The sequence below is a fragment of the Poecilia reticulata genome, chromosome 12, assembly GCF_904066995.2.
Source record: "Poecilia reticulata chromosome 12, P_reticulata-male-v2, whole genome shotgun sequence".
NCBI classification, from domain to species: Eukaryota; Metazoa; Chordata; class Actinopteri; order Cyprinodontiformes; family Poeciliidae; genus Poecilia; species Poecilia reticulata.
Genome location: NC_088841.1, coordinates 115809 through 132523, shown reverse-complemented (window position 1 = coordinate 132523; position 16715 = coordinate 115809). Strand labels below are relative to the sequence as shown.

The 16715-nt window shown below is 38.1% G+C and overlaps 1 protein-coding gene across 3 annotated transcripts in view; it reads left to right on the top strand.

Moving 5' to 3' along the window:
- The first annotated feature begins 282 nt into the window (after positions 1–282).
- Positions 283–16715, top strand: part of chd1 (chromodomain helicase DNA binding protein 1) — a 101179-nt gene continuing 84746 nt past the window's right edge. Inside the window, exons 1-5 of one of the 3 annotated variants that reach the window (XM_081614063.1) lie at positions 283–628; positions 5324–5436; positions 6658–6853; positions 9092–9196; positions 13839–14035. In XM_081614063.1, the coding sequence (XP_081470189.1) occupies positions 5384–5436; positions 6658–6853; positions 9092–9196; positions 13839–14035 (551 nt within the window). In that variant the 5' untranslated portion in view covers positions 283–628; positions 5324–5383. Of the gene's footprint in view, positions 629–728; positions 748–828; positions 849–5323; positions 5437–6657; positions 6854–9091; positions 9197–13838; positions 14036–16715 lie in introns of those variants that run through there. The other 2 variants (XM_081614061.1, XM_081614062.1) reach the window with 2 other exon arrangements.

The window sequence follows — 16715 nt, the reverse complement described above, 5'->3', positions numbered from 1 at the left end:
TTCTGTGCAACAAAAGTCAACAAAAACTAATATATTTAAGCCTTACCCCCAAAGGAGTATTGGTTTTATTGGCCTTTATTTGATAATGAATTGACAGTAGAAAAGACATACGGCAAAGGTCGCCAGGCCGGGAACCGAACCTGCGACAGACTAGAGCCTCCATGTGTGGGTTACGCTTAACCCCTGCGCCACCGCAGCACCTGGACAACCCTGTGAAATGGAATTCACCATTGATTTAAGAGTGAAGACAACTGATCGGGTCCTGGAAATGTGACGTCATTGCGTGGGGTTTCCTTCGTGTGTAGTGAACGTTACGTCGTAATGGCTGAGGCCGGTTGTTTTAGGAAGTCCATGGGTCGCTAACCTGGCTTTGCTCCCTGTAATGCGGTTTAGTGGATGTCTTCTCGGTATTAAGCGGGCAGTGAGAGCCGCCCTCCAACAGCCCCACCGTCTTCAGTCACCCAGAGCCTCTGACTGTGCGACCGACCGGGAACTGCTGCTAGCTTGAAGCAGCGTTAGCTCATGCTGCTGTTTCCACAGCAGATCTCGAGGACCAAAGGAGCTCTACAAATCTGAAAATCGCATTTTGACAACTTTTTGGAGAGGATTGTATATAACACAAAATAAGGTACGCTAATCGATTTGTTTTTTCTAGGCATAAATGAATGAAAAAGTCAGCTAATACTCCATACCAATGCGCCAAAAACCGCGAGAAGTGAAGAGCAAATGAAAACAAGATGGGAGAAGGTGAAGTTTTGTTAGCTGCTTTTGGTTAAATAATCAAAGCGATCTTAACGCCATACTCTGGTTTACTTTTGTGGCAGATGTTTTCTTAACTATTCACAATGGTTGGTAAAATGTGATGTTTAGCTGCTTTGGAGAAATTGATCTTTTTATTGTGCCCGTATTAGTACAACATTGTGAAATTTTGTTAGCTTCCACGCTAGCCTCGTGCTTTGTAGCGTTAGCTGACACTTGTACACGAACCCCCAACATTAGCAGTTATTTCTTTATCCATCATGAACTAGAATAAAACGAGGCAAGTATTTTGTTACGCAGGATTGGATTAGACGGTATTGGATATTAAGATAAACCGAACTTTTTATTGTTTAAATGTATCAATTCCAAAGCACAAATCTAGTAGTTCATATAGTTTAGCAAGAGCACAATTCTTTAACAGCCAACATAGATAATGAATCAATTCGTCCTGTATATATAAGAAAATGAGTGTTGTCCTTAAATCATATTTTTAACTAGTCGCTGGCGCGGAAGAGACGTATCGCCCCGCCAATAGCTGCGTTCACTTGCGTCAGTAGTCAGATGTAGCTTGTTGGCTAATGCTACAAGGTTAACTGCAGCCATGCATTGCAATATCTTTGATATATAAACTGTGACTTATTATGTGATTAACATTAGGTACTTAAATTATTTCGTATATAGAAGGCGTGTTTCTTGATGTTTTATGACCGTGGAATACGCCTCTTTATAGGCCTTCAGGCCGCAGAAGTGCGCTTGTTTCGGTCTCATTTTAACAGCAGAAGCTGAACAGGAAGCGTCGCTGGTTGCCGCTAGCTACGGTTGGGCTTAAGCACTATAGTTAAGGAGGACGAACATTCAAGGAAGGTGAGGAATAAGATGGCAGAGACGCAGCGTTCAGTTGCTGCGTCTCACATTCCCAGAATTATCTATTGGTAGAAGTAAGTGAGAAGGTTGCAGTTCAATTCATTTTATTCATATAGCACTGATTGACAAGTATTATCTGAAGCCACTTTCCAAAAACGGATCCAATGTATGAATAGAAATAGGTATTTAGTTTAGCCTAGACATAGACTATTTCAAAGTCAGTTGCATGCATAACACAATTAAATTTGGACTGAGATCAGCTTATACTTCCAATTGGTAAAATGTAAGTAAGTCCAATATGCTGAATCATGTCATTATGCTTGCAGCAATCCTCCTGTGTGAAGACAATTTATTAATCAACTTTGCTCTCTTATATTGAGTTTGCAGTGAAATAATGCTGGAATGAAAAATGTTCTTTTAATAGGAAGAACCCTTAAACGGAACTTGTCTCAGTGTGATTGACCTTTGGAGAGATTCTTTTTATGATTTCCAGAGTAGAATAAAGTTTTCAATTTGTTTTCACAAATCACTGTTTATTGCAGAAATCCAGTCTAATTATTCTAGACATAAAACTAAAGGTGTATAGTTGGTCCAAAGATCTTCAAAGCATTGAAATTTTCCTTTCTGAAAGTTTTGAATCAGATGTTGGCAAACAGAATGAAATGGTGTTAAAACCAGTCACTCATTGTTCCATGAACATTAATGTACCAAAAGATTCACTGAATCTGGCATTTTAGATGTTTAGAAATGCCTCTAGGGAATATAGGCTCTGTCGTGGACAGACTGCATAGGATAAGGCAATAGGATGCTGTTTTCACAATTTCCACTGCAGATATTCAAAGTGGATGTCATGCTTTTAAATCCTTCCTTTTCACATGTAAGTCATTCATTTATGGTATTTACAGTAGAACAGCAATGCTTTGGTCTGAATTCCTCGTTATAGTTCCTCGTTTTGTTGTGGTCTTTTTAAATGTGAAACAGACATTTCAAGTCCCGCTTCCCTCCAGATCGCACTTCACTCCATTTATCCATATTTGTAGTTTGATGGCAGCGACACGATTATCTACTGGTAGAGAAACCTTTTATTCCAAAGTTTATTAAAAATGTCAACAATGGAAGGCTTGTCCATCCAACCTTACATGTCTGACCCAGAGCAGGAGGATGAAGACGACCAACCTGCTGAACCACATATCCAAATAAATGCATCACAGTGGTTATTAGTTATTAGTGTATTTTACAGTCTCTCCATCCACACCAATTAGATACAATATGGAGTGTAGGTTAACTATAGTTTCCATGGATGTCAGATGCCTATTGAAATATTAATGGTTCCATAATGTGAATGGAATAGAATATGTGGGATACGGTTTAGAACAGCTATTCTGTTGAAACCGGCCAATGCCTGCAGCCAAACTCTCCTAAACCTTTAAAACATGAGGGTATTTAAATATTTTCAGGTAAGACATTTCTACATTACCAAAATAAAAAAAGGTGTTCCTTCAGAAGGTAACACTATTGTGCAAATTTTTACAAATGCTTATACTCACCTCCCATGTAAAACCGTTTCCAAACTATATAAGGGGTTGCAGAAACATAATGGAAATAACACCTTGAATATTAAGTCAAAATGGGAAAGGGAATTGGGAGTGAAAATTACGGAGGGTGACTGGCTTTCAATGTGTGACACAACAGACATCTACCAGTTCTAAAAGATGGAAGGAATTCGGATGGAAGTGGTTAATTAGATACTTTACTACACCTCAAATTATTAGTAGATATAGAGGAGAAGAACAGCAATGTTGGAGACTATGTGGCCATCAGAACGTCAATCACTCTCATGTATTTTGGTCCTGCCCAAAGTTGGCACCTTACTGGGATGGAATCTGTTCCTGTCTGATAATTGTGGGGTATGTCATCCCCAAACACCCCAGAATTTTTCTGCTGGGGCTGTTAACTGGAGAAGTGTTTCAAAAAGAAGATGAGTATCTTTTTAAAATTCTATCAATTGAAGGCAAAAGAGCTATTACATGGTTTGGCTAAAGAAAAATGGAAATAAAAAGATATAAATTAAAAAATAATCCAGTGTGTGCTGAAAATATTGGTTTAAGCCAGTGTTTTTCAACCTTTTTTGAGCCAAGGTTCATCGTTTTAATTGAAAAATCATGAGGCACCACCAACCAAAAATATAAACAAAGATACTCTGTAGCCGCCTATATTACATATATAGTCATTCTTATCAAAATGTCTTGAATAGGAATCAAACACAAAAATGTATTTTTTTATCACATTTTACATTTCTTATTTCAAATACCCCTGAACAGTGAAACAACACTGTGGGGTTAAATTTAAAGAAATTGTAGAAAACTTCAAACTGTTTTACAAACTAATCCACAAGCATCTTATAGCCAGAATAAAGAAAATAATTCTTATTCTGAAAGAAGCAATAATATTTGGGAAACATTTCACTTCATATTCACTGTTACAATATGAAGAGTTGCATGTACAAAATTTCAATATCTGTATATTTTACCCACCTGGTGTGAAACCTGAGCATGTTTGGATGAAAACAGCTGATTTTCTGGCAGAAATTGAAGAAAGACAAAGCTCTTCCTCCACTGCTCTCAGTCTCTCTCTGGTTTTAGTTTTTATAGTAACCAGACTAGAGAAGCTAATTTCACACAGATATGTTGTGGGAAATGGACCCATGTTCTTTCCAACCCAACTACTGCTGAGCTTCTCTGTCTTTTCCATCACTGTCTTGCTAGATACGATGCTCTCACCGCTACCTGTAACATTCATGCATCACTAATTCTCTTGTTGTAATGTAAAATGCTGTGTACTTACTGCCACCTAGTGGTAAGAAAATTACATGATTTCGCTGCTAGTCACTGCTACAGCAGACACTTGAAGATGGCATTATTTGCAGATAATTCATTATCAAAAAATCTTTTAAAACCAATTACCGTATTTTTTAGACTATAGAGCGCACCATACTAGCACCTTCAATAAAACATTTTTTAAAAAACTGGAAGCTGCTCTCGGTTTTCCATAAGGACCCAGCAGAGGGCTGCGTCCTAATAAATCTGCTGCATATATTAAGGACGCAGCACTCCGTCTCCAAAGCCGAACCATGGTTTCGTTCACACCGAACTTAAATGCAGCGGCTCTATTTCCCTCCTGTAGTGCCAGATCGACAGCCCTCAACTTAAAAGCTGCATGATATGAGTTTGAAAACATTTCTCCATCGTGCCTGCTGCTTAAAAATACCCCTGAACAAGTTGAAAATTAGCACGTTCTTCTTTTGATTTACAATTTTGACTTCTAATGATTCACTTCCTGCTAGAGAGCCCCCTGGTGGTTGAAACAATATACACAGCAAAGCCAATCCGCATGGTTCAAAGCTTAGAAAAAAAGTAGCAGCTTATAGTCCAGAAAATATGGTGCTGTTGGTGAACTTGAATAATTTCCATGGCACACCTGACGATCACTCATGGCACACTAGTTGAGAAACACTGGTTGAAACTATATGATGACTAGTCAAGGCAGCTGTGCTCCTACATGCAGAATTCTCTTTCCATCAGATTTCATGATGGAAAAAATGTGGCCGCCTGTGATTCATCACTCAAAACAAATTAGCAAAACTCCAGTATAGTTCAGACTTTTTCAAAAACATCTTTTTAACTGGCATTCTCTCTTTCAGGTTTATTTCTGGGAACTTTTTTTTACCAGTGGTTCGCACGTCCCTATTGTGGAGTTCAACATGGCTGGACGCAGTGAAGATGAAAGTGTGAGCAATAGCAATGGAGAATCGAGGTAAAGTGCCTCCTCCTTACAGGATGACTGGAACATTCTGTTTTGATAGTTTGTGTCTTGCACATTTAATGCTAGTAATAATGTATAAGGTATTTTTGAAAACTTTGTCTTGGCTGTAGTTCAATTATTTTTAAATGACTGCACATGTATGTTGTTTTTCGTCATTGTCCTGATCATTTCCCTGATTCTATTGACTAAATTGACATTAGTACCCTAAAAATAATTAATTTAGTTCATCACTTCTCTTTATTTTTGCTTATGTCTTGTTTAATTTGAGTTAATTTAATGTAAATTTAGAGGATTGAAATACAGGCTATAAAAGGAGTGTTATTTTTAAGGCTTCCTGGATGTTTATAGAAAATCCTTATGCTGAACAAAAGCATTTCACTAGGAACAAATGGATGTAGTTTTATTTTGTGACATGCTGATGCACATATTAACATTTAGGTTTTAAGCTAGCTTTATTTCTATAATCTTTTTCAATAAATCTCACAAACCATAAAAAGATCTGGAATAAAATCAATTCAAAAATGAAAATGATCAGATTATTTTATGCATGTTCATTTTTGCTGGTAAACTTGTTCTACCTGCACCACAAATGTATGCTGGAAATATGAATGTTTTTCCTACAAGTATGATGAAACGCTCTGAATGAAAGTTTTAGATAGGTTTTATGAGAAATATCTTTAATATTATCAGGGGTTTAAACTGACAAAATAAATGAAAAAACTCTCAAAATAGTATATAAAAAAAAACTGGCAAGAAGTGTACACATTCCAGTGCAAACATGTCTAAACTTCATTATTAAAAATCAAGAATGAAGCAGTGATTCTTTTAGAAACTTTCAACAGGGTCAATTAGTAAGATTGCTTGTTTTAGTTTTCTGATACTTTGCTTATCTTTCATCTGCATCATAACAACAAAAATCATCATCTTCACTACATTGAGAGGTCATCCTTTGCCATTAGTGTGTTTCACAGAGGACTACCCTTGTTTAAGCAACACATCTTCTATCTGTGGTCTTCTGTGATTGACAAGTATTAGAATTAGTTAGTTTTCATATATAAGATAGAATCTTGATTAAATATTTTAATCATACGTTTGTATTTATTGGGATGCTAACAAACACTTGTTTGTTGAATTTTGATTTAACTATAAGATTATAAAGTTGTGATTTATTTATTCAACAACTGCTAATGTTTTTGTCTTCTCACATTCAAGCAATTCTGATGATGAGTCTGGGTCAGGCTCTGCTTCGGGTTCCGGCTCCAGTTCCAGCTCCTCCAGCAGTAGCAGCCAGTCGGGGAGCAGCGACTCAGGAAGCGCCTCAGACTCTGGCAGTCAGTCTGAGTCCGACACTGAGAAATCCAATGAGAAAAAGGAATCACCAAATAAGCCAAACATTGATGGAGCTGAGGTAAACAAATTCAAGATGTCAGCAAAGCTTTGCCACTAATGTGTGGCCTGTTGGCCTAATGTGTTTGTGACTAATTTAAATCATTTTGGCAAATGGTTCTTTCGTTTGTATTATGGCTTTTTTTAGACGATTATTTTAGTAATCGAATATTCTATTGATTATGCTGACAATTAAGTAATTAAGTAAAAATGTTATAAAATAAGATCTTGGTAAATTCTACCATAACAGAAGTATTTCTATTGGATATGAACATTGGCTCAAATTTTCATGTTTTGCATCCCTACAATTACTTTTCTATAGTTTAGAAAACTAGCCAGTAACAGTAATAGCTCACTTTTTAAGTTAACCAGGACAAAAATGATACAACAATCTGAAATTATACTCAAATTAATAATTAAATAAAAACACTTCTAAAATTTTTTAGTTTATGTATTCATCTTCAGTTAATTTAATAGGTGAACTCTCACTTTGCACAGACATTTATAGCTTTTGTGTCCACGTTAATGACTGTATTTGACTCCTCCATCACACACAGAAATGCATCTGCCAGCCATGTACCGCCACAATGCACTACGCCAGAGGTTCCCAAACTGTGGGGCGCGCCCCATAGGGGGGGTGCCGTGCCATTGCAGGGGGGGGCAGGAAGCCGTCTGAATGAAAAAACCCCAAAAAACCTGAACGCTGTATGCGCTGGGTTTTTACCTTAGAATGGCCAAGTCTCTGTCAATTTGATACAGTAGGGCTTCCACACTTCCCATATCTGTGTCCTCTGTCACTTTTATCAGTTAAAACTGTTTAATCCGTTGTTAACATGTGGTAACCTGTTTTTCCGAGCCGCCTTTAAACGCAACATGAGCGCTACGACGCTCTCGCTGGGTTTACGCCTGTGTGTCGTGAAGGAGACCTGCTGCTGCTGTGCAGAGCTACGCAGGTGTGTTAGAATCATGGCAGCAAAACGCAAAGAACGTTTCACAGTTTTTCCCCCAAACTAACAGACCGAGTTGAGTAAAGCTGTTGGATGCAGGTAAAGTTAGCTAAAAGATGACTAGCTAGTAGAGGTGTGCCGATCGATCGGCCACCGATCATAATCGGCCGATTTCCGTGAAAAAGTGTGTGATCGGTGATCGCGGTCCCTTGTTGCCGATACCGATCACCTGCATCTCATTTCTCAGCCTGCCTGTGCAGCTGGTCTCCTCTTTCCTTCACACTGTGCAAACGCGCAGCAACAAATCCTAAGCGATGTGGAACTATAACGCACTGAGTGAATGGGGAAGTTTGCGTGTTGCGGCGGAAAATTGAAGCAGGTCAAAATGCATCAACACGACAAATGTAATATGAAATATTACATTATGAAATATACTGTTTTTACAATAACATAATTATGTCACTAGTTAGGCCATATGTACATGTAGAATAAAGAAATCCTATAAAGTCCTGAATCTGCTCCAGCAGTCAAGGTTTGTGTGGTTAGTTTGACACATTTTTCTCCTTGCACTTAGGCACATTTTTTCTGACCTGCCCCACCACTTATTTGCTCACTTTTGCCATTAGCTGAAATGACAACAAAGGTTAATGGGCTGGGACTCGATGCCGTGATTCGACGACATCCATAACATTATTTTTGTAATTTAATTTTCACGGGCCTTTTCAACTGAAATGTTTTTATCCGTTTAGCTGTAAAACACAGTTTTGACTTTTTTGCATCCAAATTAATTTTAATGAGCTGATTTCTAAAAGTTGACTGTGTTTAATTTCTTTATTATGCAGTTTTTATTTTTAGGCAGATTGCTTTTAGTTTCTTTATTTGTATTTCTGTTTTAAGGTAAACTTTTCTTGAAAATGTTTCATCCCGCTGACTGGAAAGAAGGGACATTTTTTGCATAACTGAAAAAGTTCCTACCATTTGTATCTTCCAGCTCTGTTGGATTGATGCTTCCAGTTAGTCAGACGGCAGCTTTGACTGTTTAAAATCTGTAGACTTTTCTTTAAACTACACATTTTTAGTGTTGTTTATTTTAGAGCAAATGCCAAAAAGGTTTTTCTTGAAAATAAATTACTCAAATTTTAGTATTGCTTCATGTTTAACAAAGTATAAAAGTTAAACTTACAGAAGATTATTTTCTTTTAAATATATTTATTTTATGCTGCAGGAGTTGCATTCTTTTTTTCTGTTGCTAATCACTGAGTTGTGTCCTAAACTTTGGTTTAGATGACTAATTTCTTTTGCATTAATCACAGTTCTGGAAGTCCAACCCCAGCATTCTGGCAGTTCAAAGATCGGCTATGCTCAGGAAACAGCAGCAACAACAGAGACAAGCCTCCTCTAACAGTGGGTCAGATGAGGTCTGTATTCAGCCGCTTCTTTGTGTGTTTATGATGTTTAATGCGGGGTATTGCGTATAACATCCTTTTTTGAGTTTTACATAATATTATTATGTTACTCGTGCATGATATTCCCTCATGCTTGTTTGAGAAATACTTGAATCTCCAATGGCAACCTAAACTGGAATGGTTGCCAGTATTTGTGGCAACCATTCCTCTTTTTCTAATTTAGCCATAAAAAATATAAAGACATTAAAAAACTCAACAAAAGTTGCATAAATGAACAAGAACATTCCCATATCTCACTCAACTCCCCTTCATCAACCCTTCTTCAATTATAAATATCAGTGTTTCCCCCAGAAAGCTTGCCAAGCCCTGTGGTCAGGATGGCAGGGCAGTGGGCCACCATGTTTTTCTAATAAAAAATGTTGACAGGAAATGTAAAATTTTAGGGATACTCTGATCAGGTTTTTTGCTTCCGATTCTGATCACCCATGAGGCCGTTCACAGCCAATCACCTGGATTGGCTGTTCATTTTTCGCGTTGGGTATAAATTCTACAATTTGATCTGTCAAAATAAAAAAATGATCAAGCAATAAATTCACCTGATTTAGACATAAACCTGCAAAACATTTGCAGGCACAATACAGCAGCTATTCAGTCAATAGGACAACTAAAAAACCTGCAATCAATAAAAGAAACAAAGATTCTCAGTACTCTAAATTTTACTAGTTGTGTAAATTAAAGACAAAACGTAATTACTTTTAAGTTTTAGACTTATGCAGACATACAACCATGGATAAAATGTCACTATTATTTTCTTCAGGTTTATTTGTTTTTATGTCCTATACAATGAATAGTTCACAACTGTTTAATTAGAGAACTGATATCTAGCCATTTAACAATAATAGAATATCATGTAATATGTTTTATCTTACTCCGGTGCAACAACAGCAAAATGAGAAACAATCGAAGCAGATAAAACATAAAAAAACAAATGAAGGGCAACATGCTGTACAATATTGACAGTTATTTATAACTGAGGAATGTCTTTTCATTCTCTGCGCTACGTTGACAAAAACAACTCGTTCCTCACGGCTCCATCGAGCTGCCGCTGAATAGTGAATCCGAAGCAAAGAAAAAAGCTGGCATCTTTCTTTTTTTAAAGGTTTTATTGACTCTAGTGGCCTTTATTTGATAGTTAATTGACAGGAAAGTGGGTAATGAGAGAAGGGGGAAGACGTGCAACAAAGGTGGCCTAGGCCAGGAATCGAACCTGCGACAGCTGCGTGGAGGACTAAGACCTCCATATGTGGATTGTGCTTAACCTCTGCACCACCACAGCACACCCAAAAGTTGGCATCTTTGTTCACTGCTTGCTTGTATCTTCCATCACTTCCGTGTTGCAGCGAGTTTGAAACGTTGTGCCTTTGTTTTTCTTCTCTCTTTCTGCTCCGTTGACCACGCCCACGGCCAGTCAGTGAACAGGAGTGAAGCTTGCGTCACCCACCAAAGCAGGGCTGGCCAGGCTGGCCAGGCTGGCCATGCTGGCCACTGGCCATGCTTCGAAGCCGGTGGAAAAGGGGCATTATTGAATTGTTTCAATTTGTTTACTAAGGAAAACTATGTTTTTTCCAGATCAGAGTCTTACTATTTCCTCCAGCTATTATTTGACAGATGGAATTTCTGTTCTTTTTTTCTTTAAAAAAAATATCGAAACAAAGTATAGATAACAATTGTTTGTGGCATTCATTACACTGGTAGAGCTGATCAAAAACTCCAAGTACAATCAAGAGTGCGTACATTCTTAAGCTATATGGAAAATATTTGGTAAAAGGTTTAAGTATGCTTTGCCAAAATGGGGTTAATATTGTACACTAAAGGGAGTGATCTACTAAAATTACAAATAAAGTCCAGTAAATTTAGCAAAGGAATAAAAAAGCTGTGATGCCCTCTCACTTTTGTTAGGGCTCAAAGGGTCATAATGTATGTGCAGTAAGTGGGCGCGTTGTTGTCAATCTACAAAGATTGATTGTGCAATTGATTAAAAAGAGCAACAGTGGTGCAGACTGCCCTTTTTAAATGAGGATTTTGTATGAGTCACTGACTCGTCATGGAGAGCAGAGAGGCTATAAAAGAATAACAAAGTAAAAAGTCATTATGCTGGTGGTATAATTTACTTGTTGTTGTCACTGTTTTTCTGATCGCATTTTTCTGGACAGCATTTCCAAACCAGCAGATGATGGAAAAGGATAAAACACTTTCAATAAAAGCTCAATAAAACAAGAATCTAGCTATAAACATTAAAAAAACAACGTTAAAAAGTACATTGTTGAGTCTTTGCACTAATGAGATCATTCCATAAATCCCACTTCAATTTGTGATAAAGCACAACACCAAGATATTTAAAATATGTAACAGACTCCATAAGTTCATAGTCAATACACATTGTGCTTTTTCAGAAATCTATGGAATTTTTTTTTCTCTTTTGATTAGGCTTAAAGGAGATTGTTGCTTACAACAGTTAAGGAAACAATCTAAAACTGAGCCATGGTCGTTGTCTTCATCAAATAGAAGACTAACTAAGGCTGTGTCACTTGCATACTTAATTATTTGTTTATTTCACTGCCAGATAAGGATGTGCGGTGCAGGGTTTCCCCCAGAAACTTGCTCAGCCCGGTGGCCGAGGCTGTCCACCGTGTTTTTGCATTAAAAGATGTTAAGTTGACCTAGCGACCACTCATTATCAGTTTTATGCCACAGCCCAATATGTTGTAGTATTTCTAAGAATTTACAATGACATGCAGGGTTTCCCCCAGAAAACTATCTAAGCCCGGTGGTCAGGGCACCGAGGCGCTCCACCGTGTTTTTGTATTAAAAGATGTTAAGTAGAGTAGTTATATGTTATGGGAAAACATCATCAGTAAACTGCTATATAAACCCACAACTAATCTTAAAAACTAATCAAAAAATACAATTAAAATGAATATCAATTATTTCCAGTTCTGTTAAATCCAAATTAAGTCAGCGGCTCCATTGGGCCCCCAGAGCTTCAGGGACCATAAATGCTAATAATTTAACATAGACCACAGATATATAACATTTGTTTATTGAGATTATCATTGCTGCTAAATTTGACATAATGGTTTCAGCATATATAAATTAAAATACTTTTAATTAACATTTAGAGATAAGATTTTAAGGAGATGGCAAGTTTACTTTGTAGAAGTTCAAAGAACAATATTCATAGTCAGATTGGTTTGTTACCACAGCTACAATCTGATTCTGAGTTTAATCTTTGAGTTTCAGCTCCGTTTGTTCACAAATACAAATTAGTAAACTGCAGTTATAATTTATTGCTTTTTAGGTTTGTCAGTTAAACTACTCCCCCTGTCCTAGATTTCACTAAATCTAACACAGAAGCTGTTAGAGGTGCTGATGTTTTTAGCAACAAAAGGGGCCCCTAATTCATATTCTGCTCCAGGCCTCATACAGCCTTGGACCGGCCCTGCATGATGTGGTAATCCGCTGCAGTGATGGGAGATTTAGTTCAATGCTGCTGGTGTAACTTTAGTAGCTCTTTCATTTCGTGTCTGTTGAGTTTTTAACACAGAAACTATTTTGGTTGGTCGAGTTTCTGGACGACTTTTTCAGGTGGCCGCACGCATCAACTCTGTCTGACTAAGTGGGCAAAACATTTGATACAGTTTGATGCTTAGCGTAACCGGAAAAATAATACTAGTAATAATAATAAAATAATATAAAATCAGCGTGATGCGTGACTGCGAGGAGAGCGTGAAAGCTCCTCACCGGGTAAAACCTGCACGGTGAGTGATTAGCGCTGGGTCGTTAGCCACTAACGCACCGGCTAACCGGGAACACAGACCTAAACTTTACAGGGAAGACAGTCAAACGTTGGGCAGCGTGTTGAGATGGAAACGCCGCATAATGTTTTGTTCACAAATATACATCATTCTCACCGCTCCTCAAAGCACCTCTGAATACAAGTTATTCCTGCGGTTCACGTAGAGCTGCGCAACCAGAGCTAACGCGGTGGGTTTAAACTCTTACCTTAATAACTCCTCATAACTAATCATAATTTCTCACAGGGGGTTGATGTAAATATCCATAGCGGTCAGCCTGTGTCCAGTTCGAGTGAAAGGAGGAGCGAGATCCGCGCTGAGATTAACAACGTGCAGAGGCCCAGTGGTGTGATTGGTCCGGCTTTAAATTCATCAACTATAAATACATCTTCTATAAACATATCTTTTAGGAATAAATCTGCTCTGATAGTGAAACGCTCGGAGCAACAGAAACACTTGCAATCTGGCTTAAAAAAAGGCGATTTTTTTTCCCCCCTTTATTTTATTTAACTTAAAAAAAAAAAGGCTTAGCCTGGCGGTGGCGCTAGTAAAGCATGGCGAGCCGCCAGGCCTATAATACACTGGGGGAAACCCTGACATGCAGCCGAAGTTTCCCATGGCCTATGGAAGTAGCACAAATTCTGTTAGTTGTGTTCCTACATATTAATAGCAGAATGACCTGGAATCTTAGTTGCTCAATAGCCTAATATTGATCTCATCTGACCAAAGCACAGTTTTGGCTAAAGTTGCAGGAGGGCGTGGTACCTTTCAAACGTTTACATTTGTGTTTTGTTTTTCAGGACTCTTCAAGTAGTGACGAATCTGACACCTCAAGTGGATCCAGAAAGCGAGGGAATTCAGACTCCTCTGACTCTGGATCAGGCTCAGTCTCTGGGAGTGATACTGGGTCAGATTCATCGACAGAGGATAACAGTAATGAAACTGCATCAGACTATGAGCCCAGTCTCAAATTTAAAAGCAGAAAACTTCCAACCAAGTAAGTGTATTGTTGACTGAATAGTTGCTGCCAACCAAAAAGAGGTTTACAAGTTCAGGCCACTTCAAGAACTGGCACTTTAGGTTAATTTTTATCAAAACATTCTTACAAGGACAAACATGGCTTTGTTTAAGCATCTACCAAAAAATTGGAACCTCCCCTTCAACAGAAACAAATTGCCAGCAGAACCTGGCTCAGAGAGAGTGCTCATCTGCCTAGGGATGCACCAACACACCCTTTTCACATAGTGTAAAGCCCTTTGAATTGCCTTGCTGCTGAAAATGTGCTATATAAATAAAATTACCTTACCTCACTTATGATACAATACACATATCTAGGCCTGTCACAATAACAAATTTTGCTGAGCGATTAATTGTCTAAAAATTATTGCGATAAATGATAATATTGTTTCAAGACCTTTTGACACTGATTTAATGGAAATTACATAATAATGCATGCTATTTCCTGCCATGGATAGATGCACTTCATTTTCAAAAGAACGCATAACACTGGAACTGATAAACTAAACAAAACAACCAAAAACAAAAATAAAATGGATTCTCGGTCTCCGTGAACAAAATTTTATTCAACGTACTTGAATAAAAACTAAACATCAAGCCAAAGTGGAAATAAGTAGTGTGTAGTGTGATTTAGATCGTCGTGGCCGCTCCGATCTAAATCAGGGGTTTTCTCCGGCTGGGAGCTTAACGCTGAATGCGACAGGTAGCCAATCAGAAAGCGCGGATTCTCCTCCGTGCTTTCTGAGGGGAAATTACGGAGGGGAATCCCAAACAGCTTGGGTTGAATTTTGCGATTCAACCCAAAATCCAGCAGACATTGGAGATGATATGTGGAAACATTAATGTTTATTCAACATTTCGCGCAAAGAATATAGAAATGACAAGGGGAGGAGTTGGAGCCAAATTGCTACCTCAGTTGATGAACCCGGTAACTTTTCAGCTGTTCTTCGTTAACGTGACATATTTATGTCACGTTAACGAAGAACAGCTGAAAAGTTACCGGGTTAATGAAAATCATTATAACTTATTTAAGTTATAATGATTTTCATTCAGTCAGGACTTTACGCTGACACTAACCACATGCATCACAGGTAGATTCTAGTAAAGCATTGATTGATGGCTGATATTAAGATTAGTTAACTGGACGTGTAGACATTATTTTGGGCTACAAGTCCAAAATAATGGCTGTGTGGCCACAGCACGATCGAACCCGATCGAACCGTTGTACCTAGGATTTCTATTGGCTAATGCGTCTCTCAGGTTTTGAAAATAGGCCGACAACTCGTGTAGTGTGCGCTGGACATTGCACTAAGGAAATGAGGAAGGGAGGGTCAGTGCAGAGCCCCGGAGTTGAGCTTTTTTCATTCAGTGTCATCAAGAGAAAGAAAAAAGGCCGGAAGAGACGATAAAGCTGATAATTAAAATGAGGTCGATAGGTTTAATTTATCGTGCGATTAATTGATTTATCGTTTATCGCGACAGGCCTACATCTAAGGTTTAGTATCGGCCAATATCAATCCAATATAGAAAAACGGGAGTCAATTGATTTAAAACTTTTTTAAAAACAGACATTAATGTTCTGAATTATATATATATATATATATATATATATGAGGTCGCGCTAGACTGTTTTTGTTCGCCGACATTTTGACCGATGGCATTAAGAAAAATCAGTTCTGTACTATTTTTACCCGTTATAATCACATTAACATCGGCTATTTGGCCGCATTTTTATGCGGTTTAGTTAATATTCACCCAGTTGAACCGTGAATCCAGGTCCCATCACACCTAAAGCAGATGCATGTAACTTTTTCTCCGTAGTTACAAAAACCACTGACTGTGGCCCCAATAACTCATAATAAATCAAATTAACCAACTTCACTTAAATTACCAGCATTTCACCCACTGGCTTCTGAACGCACAGCCTCACTAATTCCTCCTGGTCACATCTACAGAGAAATCTGAGCTACTTCAACAGTCAGTTGGATCTGTCTGATCAAACCGACCAATTGAACTCTGCTAGCTTTTTATCCAGTGTGTGGTCTGGCTGTGTGCTTTTATGAGAATTTTATTGTGTGGTTTCGTTTCCCCGAAACGGACAGATAGCATTAAGAAAAATCCGATGTTATGTCTGCCGTGCTTCTGAGCGCCGCTTTCCTTCTGGGCGCGGGAGGGTAACGTCTTCAGCTCCATTTGTTTAAACCGCAGGGTGAGTTAAGTTTAATTCTTCACAGCGGCGGAGCAAGGACACCTGCATCGGATGAATACATTGTCGGTCAGGGCCGTGCAGAGGCCGCTACAGGGGCAGGTACTCAACAAAAAAAGGGCCCATCTAACCTCATTCTAGGACAGAATATTAACAGCTTTCAGAGTTTAATAAAAATGATAAATTACAAAATTGTGAGATATACAATCAAAGCTAACGAACATCTCCATATAGAGCATAACACTATGCAAATGTAAGATATTTTATTAGTAATTTCTTTCTGCAGGTCTATTTTGTTATAGGAAAGTTTTGCAATATTCAAACTCGCAATTTAACAAGATATGTAAATCAGAGCTGGACCACCAGACATATTTTGTCTTTACAGAATTACACTATTAAAAATATAAACAAGGGCACAATGCAACCTTTCAGTGACTGTAATCTATAAAAAGAG